General features: G+C 33.7%; 1 protein-coding gene across 7 annotated transcripts in view; it reads left to right on the top strand.

Annotated features, from left to right (window-relative positions):
* Window positions 1-13,842, top strand: part of ODAM (odontogenic, ameloblast associated) — a 33,018-nt gene extending 19,176 nt beyond the window's left edge. For 3 of the 7 annotated variants that reach the window (XM_078001814.1, XM_078001815.1, XM_078001816.1), the window contains 11 exons: window positions 5,803-5,868; window positions 5,966-6,007; window positions 6,549-6,596; window positions 7,203-7,436; window positions 7,855-7,902; window positions 9,765-9,869; window positions 10,714-10,761; window positions 11,519-11,590; window positions 12,021-12,182; window positions 12,422-12,480; window positions 13,444-13,834. In XM_078001814.1, coding sequence (XP_077857940.1) covers window positions 5,818-5,868; window positions 5,966-6,007; window positions 6,549-6,596; window positions 7,203-7,436; window positions 7,855-7,902; window positions 9,765-9,869; window positions 10,714-10,761; window positions 11,519-11,590; window positions 12,021-12,182; window positions 12,422-12,451 — 840 coding nt within the window. In that variant the 5' untranslated portion in view covers window positions 5,803-5,817 and the 3' untranslated portion in view covers window positions 12,452-12,480; window positions 13,444-13,834. 7 annotated transcript variants of the gene reach the window in all.
* The last annotated feature ends 2,890 nt before the right edge of the window (window positions 13,843-16,732 follow it).

Below are 16,732 nucleotides of genomic sequence, written 5' to 3'. Positions count from 1 at the left end.
TTTAAATTTTTTCAAGAATATTTTATAATTAAAATTTCAAAAAGAAAACAAATGAATATATCAATATGAAATGGTGACACATGCTTTGCAGAGAACTTAAACAGGGTAATATGATAGAAGTGGCTGCCCTCATTGAGTAATCTGGGAGCATTCTTCTGTGGAGTGATACCTAAAATGAGATATAAATTATAAGAATCCACCGGCCCCTCACTAATTGGAGGGAGTGCATTCCAGGTGTAGGGAACAGCAGGTGAAAAAGGCCTTACAGAGCAATGCATTTAACATGTTCAAAACTCAGAATGAAAGCTAGTGGAGTTGGAGCTTAGTGAATAAGGAGAAGAATGAGAAGTCATGAAGTGGAAGAATAAAGCAAAGACCAGATCACTGAGGACTTTGCAAACCAGGTTTAAAAAATAAAAAAGAAGAAGAAGAAGAAGAAGAAGAAGAAGAAGAAGAAGAAGAAGAAGAAGAAGAAGAAGAAGAAGAAGAAGAAGAAGAAGAAGAAGAAGAAGAAGAAGAGGAGGAGGAGGAGGAGGAGGAGGAAGAAGAAGAGGAAGAGGAAGAGGAGGAGGAGGAGGAGGAAGAAGAAGAAGAAGAAGAAGAAGAAGAAGAAGAAGAAGAAGAAGAAGAAGAAGAAGAAGAAGAAGAAGAAGAAGAAGAAAATTGAAATAGGAGAGAAGGGAAGAAGAAGAGGAGGAAGAGAAAAAGGAAGAAGAGCAAATGGAAAAAGAGAAGGAGAAAGTAGTGGAGAATAAGAAAGAAAGACAAGATAGCAATTTTTTTTGAAGAGTAGAATAAAATACATTGCTATCAGAAAGCATAACATCTTATTAAGGAGATAAACTTTTAATGTAACAAAATTGAAAAAGATTATCACCAGAATTCTGAGGTAGAACAAAGGCAGACTGGGCGATGTATTACTCCCCTCCCCTCGACTGGGACATTCACAAGAGAGTCCGATCACCACACCATGGGGTTTGCTAGATGTTTGGGAAGGAGGAGAAAGCCTGATATTGGCCAAACGTTGTGGACTTCCTCCCTCATGACATCAATCATAGGCAAGTTACTAGAACCATAAGATTTTGTTTAAAATTGAGTTGTTTAGTGATGTGTTTTTTTCTCTAAAAAGTTTTAGTATAAAAACTGGGTTAAGGCCAAACTGATTGCAGGCCCCAAACAAAGAAACAGATGCAGGAGTCATTAAAATGACAAGGATGGAATTCACAAAGCAAAGGCAAAATAAATACTATAGAGGTTTAGTAGAGAAAGAAGCCCTTTCAGGTCAAGGGACAAAAGAAATTACTTTCAGAGAAAGTGGATGTTAATTTACACCCAGGCCAGAACAAGCTGTACTTGAGAGACATGTCTCCCATTGCATACTTGACTTGCCACACTTCCGGGAATCGCAGAAAGTTGATCATTTCTAGCCCAGACTTAGCTGTGTGCTGGCCTCTCTCAACCACTCTGAAATTTATGAATTCCTTCTTATAAAAGGAAGAAGTATATTCTTTTATTTTTCTAAATACCTTTATATCTAAGCCAACACTCCTGGAAATTATAGTCATAATTCACATGCATATACCTACAAATCTTAAATATAATAAGATAGACTCATCTAATCAAGGTAGAGTTACTAACCTAGGACATCCTGTCATAGTGGACATAGGATGATTAGTATCCAATAATGTACAGTATCAAAGAGAAGGGATTACTTTAGTAAAGCCTCATGGTAGTTAAAACACCCAATGTAATAGAAGAGATTCAGTTGATAGCTTGCTGATTTTCTGTATTTCCTGCTCAAGTTATAATTTTTTTTGTTAATTGTCTTTATTATGGTACTTTGTCTTTCTCCTCTCTAGTTAGGCATCTGGGTGCTTTGAGATAGGACTACATAATTGAGAATCAAAAGACCTGAATTCTAGCCACAAGTCTGGTACTTTTTGAAAGTGTGAAAAAACTGTAATTTCCATGAAGGCAAAAACTATTTGTATTATCATTAGCACTAAGTTTTGAATGCTTAGCAAGGACATGGACCACAGAAGTTGTGCAACAACTATTTCTTGTATAAATAAACTAATTCATTAATGAATGAAGTCACTGAACCTTCTGTACTTCAGTTTTCTCACTGAAGCATGAGGGTGATATATACATATCTTGCCTACCTTGATACATCATTAGAAGTCCCTGGAAAATTACAGCTCAGGTGGACGAAAATTATTTTAAGAAGTGATAAATTTTAAATTCAATTGTCATGATTCACAGAACATTGCTCTGCTTCACAATGGCACTCTGTAAGCCTTGATTGATTTTTCAGGATAGCTGAAGGAAAATAAAGCAGGGATAACATTTTGAAAGCACTGATTTATAAACCATTGTTGTTTACTTTTCATCATCTATGTTACTGGAACAGAACAAGATATAGATGGTACATAATTCAACAGTCATGTGTACTTGGCATTAGAATATGTTTTTGTACTTTTATTTGAATGGAGGGTTGTCTGGTGTTCTGGTAATTGAACTAAACCAAGATAATGAAGTTATGATGACGATACCGGTTCCGGATTTCCTCATCTTATGTCCCTGCAACTTAATCCATACAGACTCACATTGCTCCGGAATCATACCACCTTTTTTTCTTCCCTGAATGAAGAAACCATTTATTTAACAAAACTTGGTGGAATACCTATTTGGTGACCGACACAGGAATAGATAATGAGTATGTTCAAACTAGTTGAATAGGAGAAACAGACATATACAATATCCACACTACAACGTGATGAGAACTAGAGTCCCTTGCTACTTCCCCTCCTACCTAGAGATAACTTTGCCTCCAATGACGTAGGTTCTTGAAAGTTATCAGATAATAAAGCATGGCCTGTTCTTTTTTCATGTCAACTGCTGAACATCTGGAGAGTTTCAATTGCTTTTCATTAAATATTCATGTAATGAAAAATAAAAAAAGAACACAATGACAGAAGTCTTCCAATTTTCTTCAGAGTTGAGAAATATAGTTAGATAAACAATTCATCATCAGAATAATTTTTAAATTGACTGTGTTTTTCACTGTATAATCCAGTTGCTGACCTTTACAGTGCTTGGTCTTGACAATTTTCTGGATTAGTAGTGGGGTTTGCTGATTAAGACCCTGCAGCCTGCAATAGAAAATAGTCTCTCAAGAGTCTGAGAGCTTATGGTATATTTAATTTGACAATATTCAGAATAGACCAAAATCATTAATTGTAAATTCATAGCATCATGCAATACAGAACCTTCCTCCTAGTTCACTCATTCAACAAATCTACTGCATTTTCCAGGCAGCAATTGGTTACATTAACCACCTTTATGTTTAAACTTTAGTTAAATCTGCCATTAACATCTAGGGTTGTCTAATTTTTTAGTTAATCTAAGAAGACCACTATCACAAATCTCAGGAAAGTTACTTTTGCTAAAGGAAAAACTTTCATCAAATTAAATTTAACAGAATTTAATTGAGTAAAGAATAATTTGCAAATCATGCAGCCTGGAACAAAAATACATTCAGAGTGACTCCGGGGCTGCCACGTGGTCAAATAACATTTATGGACAGAAAAAGAAAACAATGTACAGAAAATGGAAATGAATTACAGAAACAGTGAGTTGGTACCAGTTGCAGCTCTGCAATTACCTTATTTGAACACATTTGAACAGTTGGCTGCTTGTGATTGACTGTCACTCAGCTTCTTGTTAAAATAGTAGGTTACAGTTTGTTTAACATCATTAGGTTACAGTTCACTAGTATAAGAAAGCTTTAGGTCAAACTTAAAATACGTATGAAGGCAGCTTTAGGCTAAACTTAATTCAATTTAATACATTCTAATAGATAGAAAGTCCTAATGGTGGGTTTTCTTCTTTACCAAAGAAAAATGTCCTTTTTTTCTAACTAATGATTTATGTACTTGGATTTTTTTCACTAGATAAATAACAAATAGTATAATTACTTTAGTATTAACGAACCATGCAAACTCTGTCTCATCCTACCAAAAAAGACAAATTTACTAAAAGGCAATAATTTTGTTTTCCTGCATAAGATTATCATGAGTTGCTCAAGATTAAGTTAGCTAAAAAGAACTCTTCCATAATAAAAATTAATTGATAATACGTTGTCAAAACACTTGTGATCCTGAACTATCTATTAGAGGGGAGTCAATATTAACAACAAAAAAAACTACAAATAAATGCAAAACTCCCATTATGAAGGAAATTTAAATAATAACAATGTGGAAATAGTAATACTTACTTGTATTTTGAATATTAAAATATATAACAAAAACATTTTTAAATAAAAACGTATTCACCACTATTTTTTTAAAATGTGGGACATCATGCTTTATATTTATTAAATTACTTATTTCAAGCAACATGATCATATACAAATACATTTCGTAGACACATGGAAATGTAGCAATTTTTTATGGATTGCATTCAGTAAGTAGAGGGAGATCAACTGATGTTTTCAAGGTCAAACCTAAAGGAAACTAACCCACATTTACTTAGCCCAGCATTGAAGAAACAAAGAATTCTGCTAAGTAGGAGTTTTGCTTTTCAGACCTGTGTCTTCTAACAATTCTGTATTTCGCCCTTGAAGTAAAAATGATCACCCATTTATCCTTGACTTTACTAAAGATATTAACTTTTATTCAGTTAGGGTATCCAGTTTTATTCAATTAGGGTATCCAGTTTAAGAATTATAAAAGAAAGAGTAGAATAGAATTATTCTAGGAGAGTTATCCTAGGAGAGTTACTCATAACCAAACCAGAAGCCAGAAATGATCACAGGAAAACATTTCTCAGGGGATAATTTAATAACATTACTGAAAGTGTGGGAATCCATATACCACCTAAATGATTAGGAAAGAGGTTATTAGCTAAGCCATTGTCTGAAACCCACTGAATCACTGGTCCTTTTGAACAATGATTGGTCCTTTTTTTCTAAAGATGAGTTTTAAAATTTAAGAGAAGCACTAAGCAGCAGAGCTGAGAGAGGAAAAGAACACAGATCTTGCATGGTTCAGATTTTTCTTTATAGGTCCAGGAGTAAGGTAAGATATCAAATCTTTGCTTTTATAATTTGAAGAACCAAAATCAGTGAACTCTGCAGGATAGATTATCAAGTTCACCCTAAATGCTTGATTAGGTCAATGATTTGAACCAGGGAAGAAAGTTTCACATCTAGAGGATAAGAGAAATATACTTAAACAGGTTACACCATAAATCAACATCACACTTTAATTTTATACTCTATTTCCGTAAATTACAAAAACATTGACTCAGTTGCTTAGTTCTAATATGTTATTCTTAGACTACTAAGTGGAAATTATCTGGTTTTGGACTGGTATTGTCAAATCTCTATTGAAGTACTTTCAACATAGACATTAAAGTTGTTATAATAATAAGTCCCTAGTTGGTTAGCCCTAGTCATGACCTCCCATGGTCTGAAGGGCCTGCTCCTCTCCTTGTAGGGCAGCACCAGGAGATCATCTTGTTCGTTAATGCATTCAACCACATCATATGTCTCCAAATGAGTTTTTTGTTCAAGCTAAAAGGACAAGCAAACAATTTTGTTTTTTATAAACAGCTTGTCTGAGAGAAAATAGTTATATTGTAGAAATTTACAAATATAACTTTTTAAATTTTAAATTCCAAAATGTAAGTAAATACTATAGAATTCACCCAACTATTCCTTTGATTGAACAATACTAATTATTTTGTCATGAATTTTAAGTAAAGTCTTTATAAAGCTAAAGATCACAACTTATTTTCTAGATATATCACACAAAAATGAAAATTATAATTCTTCTTGGATTCCTGGGAGCCACATTGTCAGCCCCAGTAAGTGATTTTATGGCACTACTGATCTCATTGTGTTAAACCTTCAACAATCCCTTCTTTTTACTATTTCTGATTTCTTTTTCATTTTTACTTTTAGCTTATCCCACAGCGTCTTATGTCTGCCAGCAATAGCAATGAGGTTAGTTTAAATAGTTAAACAATCTCCTCCTTTCTTTTTAATGGAAATCAAGTGGGAAGAGATAAATGTCGTCATTTGGTTTATACTGTGTTCCTCTCCACTAGCTTTTATGTATATCCAAGCACATTTCTAATGTTCATGTTTGATTGTATAATAGGTTACCTCTAAAATATTATTCTACTTCCCTTGCTTGATTGTTAATTCTCCAAAGGCACATACAATATTGTTTATATCTTTTTGTTCTAATAACACCTAATACAGGTGTATATAGGTGTTTAAAAGCATAAAATGACTAAACCACTGGAATGAGCTAACATTGTGCAATCTCAGACCCAACAGGGGAGAGGTTGCTAAATCCAAACCTTGTTTTAAATCTAACTTCTAATCACTGTAATTCAATGTAAGCCTAGTGAGAAAATGTCTCATTTCTAACAAGAAATTGAGCAACCAGCTGTGACTTGTGCTATATTTATAGTAAACATTGTTCTTACTCATTTTAGTGTGTAGTAATCTTGATTTCATATTATTTTTCCTTTTCTAGCTACTTCTTAATCTTAATAATGGTCAACTTTTGCCACTACGACTTCAGGTACCTCCATTTCAATAATTACTTTATGGGGAACATTTTTCTATTGCTCATTTCTTATGTTATTTTGTATGAAAACAAAATGTTTCCTGATCCTATTTCTGAAATCTCAATTTTTAATGTTATGAATTTGTCTCATATATTCTAGTGACCATTTGTTTGAAGGTTAAAGTAAAAACTGTAATTTGATTAACACTTATTTATTGAGAACTTGGTATATGCCAGGCACTAATTCTCACAACTATGAGATAGTTAAAAGTAATTATTTCACACAAAGTCATGCCCAGTTAACCAGTAACAGCAGGTTGTGGGGGCTTAGGGTTAAGGTAGGGGAAAATACACAAGGTTTAAAACAAGTCTGGCATATGCAGATGTTGTGCTCTTTTATCAACCTTGTCCTGCCCCATATTTCTCATGGCCGTCGGGAATTTAGCATTTGCTTCACATTATTTGTTTGGTTCAAAATGAATCAAGATCCTGTCCTTTTTTATATTGCAACATCGGAGGTATAGAAATTGTTTGTATTTTGTCTCTTTCTTGCTCAGGACTGACCTTTAAATTCTTTTTGGCATGAAGGGAACATGCTTTCTTGCCTTTGTGTCTTTTTAGGGCCCACTTAATTCATGGATTCCACCTTTCTCTGGAGTTTTACAACAGCAGCAGCAGGCTCAAATTCCAGGACTCGCCCAATTCTCTTTATCAGCTCTAGACCAGTTTGCCGGACTGTTCCCAAATCAGATACCCTTCCCAGGACAGGCCAGTTTTGCCCAAGGAGCCCAGGCAGGCCAAGTTGACCCCTCACAGGCTCAAACACCGCCTCAGACACAACCAGGCCCCAATCACGTAAGTCAGGCCTCTCTGATTTTGTTCTGAGGAGAGAGAACTGCATGTTGAATTTGACAATGAATATGAATCAGCTTTGAAATAGGCAGGGGTTTTTGAACAATATTTTTTCTCATAATATGTTTCTACCATCACTGTAAGTTCTTTTTTATCTGATTTCTAAGATGAAAAATATTTAAATCAGCTACTCTAGGATACAGCAACAAACCAAAAAAGTTAAAAACAAGTCTAGGATAAGATAGGAAAACTTCAATAAAAGGCAGTTTATGTTGCTGACAGCACATGTAACACATGACGTTTTGTCGTGGAAACTTGCTAACAAATGATAAATTTATATGACTAGCTCTATGAAAAGCAGCTCAGAGATTTTAAATAACAAAGTCAAACATACATTTTTATATAATTCTTTTTTTGGCAGGTGATGCCCTATGTGTTCTCCTTCAAAATGCCTCAAGAGCAAGGACAGGTAAATGGATGTAACAACACTGCCCATAGAGATGGCTACATACACTCTCCACAGCGCTTTTTATTTCTAGCTCTGACTCCTATAGCAGGGCTCTAAAACCTATATAATGATATCACTGTCTAGATAACATCATTGCTGGGCCAGTATCAGTTTGTTGATGTTGGGCTCACTTAACAACTCCTTAAGAACAGGCAGCTAAGAGGAGTCTCCAGGACCCCTGAATTTCCAGGGCATTGCTATGTTGAGAGAAAAACAGCTCAATAAGCCCCAGGTCATGTCCTCTCTGCATCCAAAGTGCTGGAAGTTGGGAAAAACCCAAGAGAAATACCATGGACTGACTTTATCCAACTTTAAATTTTGCTAATGAAGGAGATGCATTAAGCTGATAATATATGATATGATGTAGAGATAAGAAACACTTGCCTATGTTATTTGGCAGTTACGAAATTCTGCTCAAAATATTTTAGGCTTCTTGTACATTTCCAGTTTGAATCCATATTACAATCAACTGGTAATTATTTCCATTAAATAGGAGAATCTTTTAAAAGTGAATGCAAACTAGTATAATCATCACATTAATAGGGAAAACCCTATAAATATCAGGATTATTAATTTTATAATATTCTGGGTTCAAAGAAACAGTATTATAAATAAATTATATTATTCATCAGCAGAATATTGGCCTTTTCATAAAAAGTTACAGTGTTTGGCTCTACTGTAATTATAACTATATAACTTTGTCCCACATCCACTCCCATTACAAAACAAAAGTTACCTCTAGACATTATCTCATTCTATGACATAAGCATTTAGAGAATTAGATGTATAACTAGAATTACTTCATCTTAAGAATCAAGAAACCTAGTCTTAATGAGATCAATTTCCCGATCCCATTGAAAGTAAATAGCTGAGTTGGAATGTAATTGTCCTCCCCTTCTGTCTCCTTCTTTAACCACTAAACCAGTAGCTCTCCACCCTGGCTTTACATTATAATCTCTGCTGGTAATTTTGAAAATTACAAATGTCTGAACCCTATCCCGATGAATCAATACCCCATGAATTGGTCATCTTCTAAAATGCTCAAATGTGATTTTGATTCTTAGCCAGGATTAAGAATGCTTATACAAAATATAATCCTTCTGAAACCCTAGTTATTTTATTTAACTCTCATGTCTAATACAGTCTCTTACTTTATGCAAATAAACAAAACAGCATACAAAAATTAACATATGTACTAAGATTTTCATTTTCTATGAACATATACACATATAAACAGACACAGACATATAAGTAGAAGGCAATAATATAAATGGAAGCCACAAGGTAACGTAGGTGGGGAAGTTTCAGATGATTTTGTTTGTTACTTGTCTATGTCTTGATTTACCAAATATCCTAAAATATATATGGATTATTTCAATAAAGTGGCAATTCTTAAAGTCAATACATTCATAGCATTTCATTTAATATGGCAGAATGTCTAATACCACATTCTGCAGAATGATGATTCTCAAAAATATAGGGAAAGTGCTGCATAGGCTATCTTTCACTTAGGTATTTGCAAAGTAATTTGTATATAAAGTTTCCGAGATGTCGGAAAAAAAAAAAGCTCTTTTGCTTTCTTCAACCCACTATTTCCTAAGTGTGTTTGACCAAGCAACCTTAAAAACCAAGTCCAACATTACCTGGGATACAAGCTGTTTCCAAAGTTTGGAAAGGGATGCTTCATCTATTTGCTTTGTATTTAATCATATAAAGCTGCTAGACATAAAACAGCTTTTGAATACAATTGACATTAGAAGATAAAAAGTATGTCCTATGCTGATGTAATGGAATTTCTTGTATCCTTCTCTTTTTACAAGTAGATGTTTGAATACTATCCAGTTTACGTGCTCCTACCCTGGGAACAACCTCAGCAAACAGTTCCTAGGTCACCTCCACAAACAAGACAGCAGCAGTATGAGGAGCAGGTACTGCAAACGTTTTATTTTAATCTTACTAGTTCCACTTGAAAATAGAGCAAATAAGGTATGTTACCATAGAAAAAAGTTTCTGAATATATTTAATGTGAACACTCACTAGCATGAAACGGGCATAAGAGGGTAGATACAGTGTTCTCTGCTATAAATCATTTGTGTAAACATATTTGGTAATATTCCAAGGCTGGATTTTTAACCAATGACGTCAGTAAGTGGACTTCAATAGAATTAAGGTCAAAAAGCTGAATAACCTTGAAAAGTGAAGTTTTCTCACTAAAATTTACTATCATCCACCTTTCCACATATGTGTGAGTGGTTACTATTTAAAAATAATAAATGACAAAAATATTAGCTACCTTGATGAAAGGTATATTTGATTACTGGATTTTGAGATACAATTAGATACCATTATATTGAATTTTGTGAAACTGCAATAAATTTGTTTGAATTCTAACATAAATTCAGGTGGCTCATATATAATTAACATCCTTCCTGTTAGAATGAAAGTGTCTTTTATATAGTTTAATCGTAACTCTAAAACCTGGCATTACAAATTACAGAAAACTCAGAATTATGCTTTTAAAAACTGGTAGTATTAATTGTAATTGTCATGTTGCTTTAAAGGGAAAGAGACAGTTTTATCCTAGAAATGATATGGTATTAAAAAGATTTTTGCTAATTTAAAAATAATTAATTTTTACTTACTGGAACATATAAACTTTAAAAATGCTTTTAATTTATATAAAAAGATATATAAGTTTAAGTAATCATTTACTGTAAACTTGTGACAAGAATAATCACAGAAAATATGATACTTTTTTTAAAAATCTGACAGATACCATTCTATGATCAATTTGGATACATTCCACAACTAGCAGAACCTGTAAGTAAATGCATATTTTTCATTAAAAAAAAAAATTTTGAAACTACTTGCTTCATTGTTTACTAAATATATAAATGCGCTTCAGCCAATGATGACCAGAAGAGCACCTCTAATTGAACAAAACTGTATATCCACTCAATACAAGGAGGAGAACACACATGTGGGGAGTCTTGGGTGTCTTAACAGGAAAGTATTAGAATGACTTCTCACACGATTTGGGCTTCTTTTAGGTAATTTGGGGAAGATTGCAAAGAAGTGGTGATTCACTCTGGTGTAGCTATTTTCAAAAGTAGGGTAACTCTGTGATTATTTTAAAAGCTCATTCCTCTAAGGCAAGGATAGTGGAGCAAGGCGAAAGCTTTAATGGGTAAAGAAGCATCAGTCGCTCATATTAGCCAAGATGTGAGAACACCTGGTATTTTCGTGACTTGTATGGTGACCTTACTTTAGACAAAATTTTGAAGTTGTCTTGGTTTTTTCCACCCCGTCTGATGTTGGTGTTCTGTAGAATTGTTTATGCTCAACAGGTGAGCACCTGGTCCTAGTAGAGAATGTTAGAAAGTAGCACTTCCAGAACAGACGCAGAGGTGAGATGTCAAGCCGTTTCTCTAATAGCAAGAATTAAACTATTATTTCTGTTTTTAGCAAAATAATTTAATAAGTTTGGGAGTGTTTTACTACTCTGGTACTCTGGGTGGCCAAAGAGCATATTTTCGTAGATCACTGATTTAGACTTTTAAAACGTTTTTGTTTTTAGGCTATACCAGGAGGACAGCAGCAACTAGCTTTTGATCCCCAACTAGGCACAGCTCCTGAAATTGCTGTGATGGTAAGATTCCTTACAACACTTTGCCAGCTACTGGAAATCAACATTTGACAACTTACTGCACTAACGCTCATTTTAATATCATCTCTGTTATAATTCCATCAATAATTTTTGCTTCTTCTTCTTCTTACAATATTTCGCCAGTGAAGATTCAGTTTACTCTTACTCAGTTCATCAATATTTTTGAGTATGCTATACCAGATACTCTTTCATGCACCTTTATTTAAAAGCAGATATTAAGAGACAATTAATGTTTGCTGGTATATATTCATGGTCTTTTATGTAGCTTACAATTCAAAAAACCTAATAATAGAACTTATTTTTTTAATGTAATGCTTGTGTCGCATCTCAGTCCTGTTGCTTTACATTCTTCCCAATTTTGGCCTTCTTGTTGAACTTATGACAACTTTGTTTTCATTCTCATTCCCTATAGTCAACAGGAGAAGAGATACCATATTTACAAAAAGAAGTGATAAACTTTAGACGTGACAGTGCAGGAGTTCTCATGCCCTCGACTTCACCAAAACCCAGCACAACCAATGTTTTCACTTCTGCTATAGACCGAACTATTACCGCAAAGTTCCCAGAAGAGAAGGTAGAGTTATGAAAACTTCATTTTATGTAAAAAATATTGTCTAATGAAAAAATACAGTGCTAAAATTAGTGCTTTAATTTATAGGACTTAGTCATGAAATTAAGAAGATAACTAATGAAAAATATGTGGTCTTAACTCTGAATAAGGTGGCCAAAAGTTATTTTTGATAATCAATTAATCAGAATATAATTTAATTTGAATTTAATAAGAGCTTCTTATGAATGTCCTTTTCTCACTAGGCCAAGACTGATAGTCTAAGGGAACCATGAGAAGTTGCCCTAATCATTCAGAGATTTGGGTAGGTATTTACCAAAGTCATGCATTAGGTGCCATGACAAGTCCTACATAAGAAGACAAAAGATAAAAGTTGTCAGAGGAGCTAATGGAGTTCTTACCAAAGTAGTTATAAAAATAAGTTAGCTATATATACTTATAAAATTAATAGTGAATATGGACTTCAACAGTTTTTAAAAACAAAATTAAATTTTGAGAATCGTGTCTGCCTATACTATAAGTTTGGTATACTCTCTGAAAACACGAATACTAGATATGCTAGGTCGATTATAAAAGACATTCTATAGATACTCTATACAGACTCAATTATCCCAAATCATCATTTCAATTTGCAAGCTAAACATTGTAATAATTCCAATATGTGTATTAGTTTGAAATAAAATAAAAATCTCAAAATGATAAAGAAATTGTACAATGAAAAGAAAACTTCAAATTCCATGACTTTTATATCAGACATAATCTTGAACTAATTACCTGTTTTAATCAGCTTGGTTGGCTATGAGGCTACAATAGGAGTTTGATAGAAGGGCAGTATGGGAACAGCACCAAAAAGTAAAAACGTACACTGAAAAGCAAACAATTTAACCTGAAAGGCAAACTAAAAGACAAAGTTTTTGAAATCTCCTCCCTGCTGCCATGAGCCTCTTTTGATCTCTCCTTCCATAAAAATGAGCACTCAGCATTCTTCAGATGAAAAATATTTATAAAAATACAACTGAGTGAATAGTAATAATACCTCTTTAGGAAAGCCTCCTTACTAATGTACAATATTGTACAAGGCAAATCAAGTTATTCAGTAAGAAATACTAAAGAGATTTCAGTATTTTTATGGCCTTTTTTCTGTGTGTATGAAAGTCAGTGAAAGAACAGCTTTCTATTTCTTTAATAAACAATTCGTAAGGCATCTAAGACATTTTATGCAAAGCAGTCCAATGATATTAACATGCTTCTCTATTATATTTTTCAGGGAAAAAGATGTGGCCGTGCCTTGGATATAATTTTAGGCTATTAGCTAATGCTAGTATCAGTTCTTTGGAATACATGAAATATCTTGATTCTTCTCCTAAATTTGGTTTTACTTATAAATGTTATTAAACTCTTTAAATATGTCATAGAAAATAATAAAATCATGTAATGAGTCTTGTTTTACAAAATTATATGTATTTTCAAATATCCTATCATTGTATAAGCTGGAATATAACAACACTGAGAATAAAGCTAGTATCATTAAATTAATTGGATAATTGCATTAGTAAATGATGCCTCTGGAAAATGGTAGTTCCCATGAAAATAAGTATATTGTCATTGGATGGATGATGAGTGTTGTGTTTGGAACTGATGAAGTAAAATATGTATCTAGATTTGACACGTCATCTGTTTATTTCCCTCAGGTCCATTCAGTCAGCTTCCTTATGAGACATTCTCATGACAATCAAAATTATTCAGTGGCAGATATCACAAAGTGCTTATTCCCAATATGACACAGTTACATAGAGAGGTGTCTGTCCTTACTCAAAAGGGTAGGAAAGCATATGATTGTTTGGGGGAGGCAGCATCCTGTAGAGACTAAGGTAGAGATTGTGGGTTTCATCAGATCTGGCTTTCAATCTAGCTTTTAATCTTCAGCAAGTCACTTCACTTGTATGAGTGTCACCATTTTTAGGTATAAATTGAAGATAACACCTTTTACAATTTCTGAAAGAACTACATGAACTAACACATGAATATACCTCACTCATAAAAATGTTATATTTTTCCCTTCACATGTGAATATGAAAGTATTTGTATGTTTAACGTATTTTTTCAACTTTAGACTATCAGCTGAAATTTTTAGAAAATAGGAAAATTGGTATTCAATGTAATATAGATGTGTGTGTTGATGTGTTTGAGTAAGTGTATGTAAAACAAAAAAAATGAATGAGTTAAGTGAATGAATAAATGAATGAATGAATATGTATTAGGTGGTTTCCAATAAACTTGGTGAGCATTCCAGGCTTTAAAGTAGATCACAATTCCTAGAATCTTACCTGTTTCAGCATTTAGTAATGTTATGACCCTAGAATCTACTACTTGCTTTTCGGAAGAGTAACCCAATACTCATCCATTCTACTTTCATTTTATTCTGCATCCTTTTTCCCTAAATTTATGTACTGAATGAATATAATTCTGGGTAATTGACTGATATCTTAATATTAGAAATGACAGAGAGAGTCAAACAATAATATGTCTGGTAAAAAAAAAATCGGGTATTCTGAAGCTATGAACCTTGTACACAAAATTCCAATAGTTTACAGGATCAAGGAAAAAAATACAAGAGGTGATTCATACTAAAATCTTAGAATAAATCCTGGAACATAGTGAATACTCAGCTTTTCTCTTTAATGAGGAGAATAAAAGGAGTGATCAGAGACTAAAGAGGAAAGATAAGTGCAACATAATAATTCAGTTCAAGAGGGAACAGTGAAGAACTCTGAAAAAAACTATAAAACTAAGTATCGAGTTATAAGAAACTCAAAAGTTTGGCAGTATGAGGGGGTATGATAATAAATACTTTGAAAAAGATGTGATAATTTTACGTGTCTACTTGGCTTGGGTAAAGGATGATCAAATAGCTGGTAAAACATTATTTTGGGTGTGTCTATGAGGATGTTTCTGGAAGATAGCATTTCAGTTAGTAGACTGAGAAAAGAAGATCATCTTCATCAATGTGGGTGGGAATCATCTAATCCACTGAGGCCAAAATGGAAGAAAAAGGCAGAGGAAAGGCAAATTTGCTCTCTCTGCTTGAGCTGGGACATCCATCTTCTCCTGCCTCAGACGTTGTAGCTCCTGGTCTCCGGCCTTTAGATTGGACCCAGAATTTACTTTGGATTTGGACTGGAACAATTTCACTGGCTTTCCTGGGCCTCCAGCTTGCATGTGGCAGATCCTGGGACTTCTCAGCCTCCATAATCATATAAGCAAATCTTTCATAATAGATTTCTTTCTATATATCCACATAAAAAAGTATACCTCAGTGATATTGTGGGTTTGGTTTCAGAACACTACAAAGTGAATATCACAATAAAGCAAGTCATATGAATTTGTTGGCTTCCCAGTGCTTATAAAAGTTGTGTTTATACTACATTATAGTCTCTTAAGTATGAAACAGCATTATGTATAAAACCACAGTATATACACCTTAATTAAAATATTTTGTTACTAAGAATGCTAGTGAAGTGAGCACTTACTTGCCGCAAACATTCAATATGTAAAAAACACAAAATCTGCAGCCAGGCATGGTGGTTTACACCCGTAATTCCAGTGACTTGGGAGGATGAGGCAGAATGATTGCTTGAGGCCAAGAGTTCAAGACCACCCTGGGCAAGAGAGCAAAAAAATGTCTCTCTCAAACAAACGAAAATGCCCTTGAGTCCAAGAGTTCAAGACTGCAGTGAACTGTGATCACACCACTACCTTCCAGCCTGAGTGACGGAGTGAGACTCTGTCTTAAAAAAAAAAAATAGATAAAATCATAATAATTTTATAGAACATAAAATCTGTGAAACACAAAGCAAAGCATAATAAAATCAGGTATACCTGTATATCTTATTGGTTTTGTTTCTCTGAAGAATACTGACTGATATTATGGAGATTATATAAATGTAATATTACATATACAAGAGCATGAAGTAGATAAATACTACATAACTAAAGTAATGCAACAATAAACATTAACATGAATGTTGGCTAGGTACAGTGGTGCACGCCTAAAATCCTAGTGCTTTGGGAGGCCAAGGTGGGAGGACTTTGTAAGGCCAGGATTTGGAGACCATCCTGGACAACATAGCAACACCCCATCACTAAAAAAAGAAGAAGAAAAAAATTAATGTCCAACCAAACATACTAATTTTCTTTCTTTTTTCCAGGCAATATTAATAGGACTTTATTACTCTGTATAGTTTTATATTACTCTGATCCAATTGAATGACTCAAGACTTGAAAATAAATTACCTAATCTGTAACTATTCAGTAACCAATCTGTTACAGAAAGATGTTAACTTTTGTTTGGCTATTCAACTGCAACCACCAGTTTAAATACCTGAATACTGCAATCACCATCAGTGAAATATTCCACATTTTCAAAATATTATATAAAGGAACTTTAAATTCTAGCATTTTTGTTGACAAAGTTAGACAGAGCATGAAGTTTAATGAAACATCATCAGAATACATGCAGAGAACTGTAGTTTTCATTTCTTTTACCCCTGGCGTCC

Source organism: Macaca mulatta, chromosome 5 (genome assembly GCF_049350105.2).
Source record: "Macaca mulatta isolate MMU2019108-1 chromosome 5, T2T-MMU8v2.0, whole genome shotgun sequence".
In the NCBI taxonomy this organism is placed as follows: Eukaryota; Metazoa; Chordata; class Mammalia; order Primates; family Cercopithecidae; genus Macaca; species Macaca mulatta.
The sequence above is the reverse complement of the archived record's forward strand: the minus strand, read 5'-3'. Positions and strand labels throughout refer to the sequence as shown.